At 57.3% G+C, this 3,217-nt stretch overlaps 1 protein-coding gene across 1 annotated transcript; it reads left to right on the plus strand.

The window, feature by feature from the left end:
• Window positions 1-5: 5 nt before the first annotated feature.
• Window positions 6-1,099, plus strand: TK1 (thymidine kinase 1, soluble; the record flags this gene model as incomplete). The annotated part of the gene is made up of 5 exons (XM_009077656.1): window positions 6-61; window positions 155-242; window positions 539-628; window positions 712-831; window positions 941-1,099. Coding segments are annotated over 5 exons (513 nt in total), but the record flags the coding sequence as incomplete, so codon positions are not given.
• Between the last annotated feature and the right edge of the window lie 2,118 nt (window positions 1,100-3,217).

The following is a 3,217-nucleotide window of genomic DNA, read 5'->3' on the forward strand; positions in this document are numbered from 1 at the left end:
TGCTGGTGAAGTACGCCAAGGACACGCGATACAGCACCTCCGGGGTCTCCACGCACGACAAGTGAGTCCCCGGGGAAGGAGAATCCCCATTCTCCCCATCCAACCCTCGCGGCTGCCTGTCCCCCCGCCCCGGCTCACCCCCCTTTGCCCGCAGGAGCACCATGGCGGCTCTGCCCGCTGGGCCGGTCCCGTACCAGGAGGCACTGAGGGCTGCAGTCATCGGCATCGATGAGGGCCAGTTTGTGAGTGAACGGCTGGGGAAATCTGGGGGCTCTGTGGGACAAAGGCTCCTCGGAACACCCTGTGCACACCGAGGTCTGAATCCGGCAGTGCGGGTGGGAAGAAATGCCCTGGGACAGTTGGATCTGGCTGGGCTGTGCTTGTAGTCAAATGCTCACTCCTGCAGCGCCCCTGGGCTGAGGACAGCAGGGCTGGAGCCCATTGCACAGATAGACCACATGGCTCATTGTTCCCAGTGCTGCTGGGGGATCCAGAGCCAAGTGCTGCTCTCCTGATGCTGTGCCTGTACCCGCTCTAGTTCCCAGACATCGTGGAGTTCTGTGAGGCAATGGCCAACACTGGGAAAACTGTCATTGTGGCTGCTCTGGATGGGACTTTCCAGAGAAAGGTAAAACATTCATTTTGGTACAGCAACTGCTTTGAGACCCTCGGAGATCACCCCCAGCAGCACCTCCCTGCTGTCTCACACAGGCCTTTGGGAACATCCTGAACCTGGTGCCGCTGGCGGAGAGCGTGGTGAAGCTGAACGCTGTGTGCATGGAGTGTTTCCGAGAGGCTTCCTACACCAAGAGGTTGGGAGTAGAGCGGGAGGTGAGTTCCCTTGGGACGGAAAGTGCTGCTCCTTGCCAGGCCTGCTACTCCGGAAGGACCTCCTCAGGGCAGCTGTGCTGCGCAGTCACTCTCCCAATCTTCCTGCCAGGTTGAAGTGATTGGAGGAGCTGACAAGTACCACTCCGTGTGCCGAGCCTGCTACTTCTGCAAGCATCCCAATCAGCCTGGGCTGGAGAACAAGGAGAACATGCCCCTGGGACTGAGACAGCTGGAGGCACCTGTCTGTCGGAAAATCTTCACTTCCTGACTGCTGGGCTCCTGCATGGGGAGGTGCAGGGGAAGGGAGCTCAGTGCTGCAGCTCCCGAGCACTGGGTCTGCCTTCCTCAGCTTTTAATGAACTGTTCAGTGCCTCAGCCCTTCCTGCCCATCCTGTGCTGCCTCCACACCTAGTGCCGTGTCGTGGAAAATCCACCAGGCCCAATGCCAGGGGAGCTGAAGTTGGAGCCTGGCTAAAGGGAGCTTCTGTCCCAGAACACAGAAGAAGAGAGACAGGTGTAGTTACTGCTGCTGCCACACATGCTGTCGGATGCCACAAGGAGAGCCAGGCACAGGCTCCCGTCGCTCTGCCCAGCTCTCCCAGTGCTCCGTGCTGCCTCAGGTACTGGTGCTGCTTATCTCACCTGTGAACACAGCCCTTCTCTCTGCACTGTTGCTAAATTCCATGTTTCTCAAGACAATGTACAGTCATTAGTATTCTATACCTACTTCTTTTTTTAACAGCCTGAGATAACTTGTCCCTTGTCACAGAGCTGTGACACAGCTTTTAGACTGACACAGCTGGCAGTGCTGGGCAGGCCCTTGGCATCGCTGTCTGCAGGTTCACACTCACTTGTGTTACTGCCTTGTCAGTTCTTGTTGATGGGGAAGGCTTGACTCAGCCTGGAGCAGGCTCTTCCAAGCACTGAACTGCAAAGGGTTGGCAGTAGTCTAGCAGAAAGAGAGTCCTTTGGAAGAGCTAGGCTTCACCCCAGGAAGAGTCTCCTCCCCAAAATCAGGGTGGTTTTGCTCAGGCCAGAGCTTTGTGCTGCCACCTCAGTGCTGTGTTACCTGTGAGGGGTTGAAGGCTCAGGATTACATCTGCCAAGATTTGGGCGACTGTTCCTTTGAAGATATAGCTACTTGGCAAAGGGGCTCTGCTCTGAGGGGCTGGTTCTGGTTCTCAACTGTAGTGGTGTCTCTTCCTCCCTCCTGAGCCTTCCAAAATTCTCAAGGCTGATTCTTCCTCTGCTCTCAGCAGACTGAATGATCCTCTTTGCCCTTTGCTTGACTCAGCTTCTAGAAGGTTGTTGGTTTTGTTCCTTAGTCCTTGCAAAATTGCTTTTCCCTGGAAGCCAGTGTCCACAGGCTCCGAGCAGCAGGTCTTGGTACTGGCCAGGTCAGGTCTCTGCAGGCGAGTGCAGGGCTCACTGTGTGCCTGCGCCTGGGAAGGCTCCAAGAGTCTCCTGAACTCCCCCTGCTCCCAACGTGTTACTGACAAGCACAGTTGTACTCACAACCACTCGAGTGCCAGGCCTGGGCTTCTCTCCCTGGGGCCCAGGAAGGTGCTGCTGTTGCTGCTTCATGTTAATAAATAACTTAATGAAACTGTGTGTGTGTGTTTTCTACCAGAGCTTTCTGCAGAGGCTTCCTGTGAGACAGCAAAGGCTGGTCTGGGCAGTGGACACAGGGCTGGAGGGCCACTTGCAGGGCTGGGGCCGGTGCAGGGCTGGCATTGCAGCTCTGCTCAGATGGAGCAACAGCAGGGTGGCCTAAAAATAGCCACAAGCATGAGTGTGCTGTTTACAGCAGTTGACTGGGTCCACACTGCCCTGCCTGGCACCCCCAGCCCTTGGAGGGGGGAGAGGGCAGGAGCCCTGCTGTGCTTCTCCAGAGACAAAAGGCACGTGGTGGCTCATGTGGTGGCTCGGTGAAAAAGTTTATTCTGACCATACAGTGACAAACTACTGGCACACCGGCCCCAGCAGCGACAGCCTGCACACGGCTGCCTGGAACAGCTTCACAACAGCGCAGCAGCAACATGACCTGAGACAGCAGCCCCACGGGCACCTGGAGCACCACGGGCAGGGTGTGAGAGCGAGCGAAGGAAAGAAAGTGCTCCAGGACCTTCTGCAGCTGGAGCAGCTATGGCCCCACTGAGGGATCCCAGTGCTCACTGCTCCCACAGATCCAAAACTGCGTCATCCAAGCACCGGCAGCTCTAGTGCAGGCTGGGGGAAGGCACAGCGTGGCGTTAGAGGCAGAAGAAGGGTTTGGCAACAGCTCACCCAGCAGCAGCCGAGGGGGAAGGCACAGGGAGCCGGCGCAGGCTGTGCTGCGCAAGCGAGAGACGGCACTTGAGGGGATGCAGCCGGCAGGGCTGAAAGG

Source organism: Acanthisitta chloris, unplaced genomic scaffold (assembly GCF_000695815.1).
Source record: "Acanthisitta chloris isolate BGI_N310 unplaced genomic scaffold, ASM69581v1 scaffold33436, whole genome shotgun sequence".
Classification (NCBI taxonomy): domain Eukaryota; kingdom Metazoa; phylum Chordata; class Aves; order Passeriformes; family Acanthisittidae; genus Acanthisitta; species Acanthisitta chloris.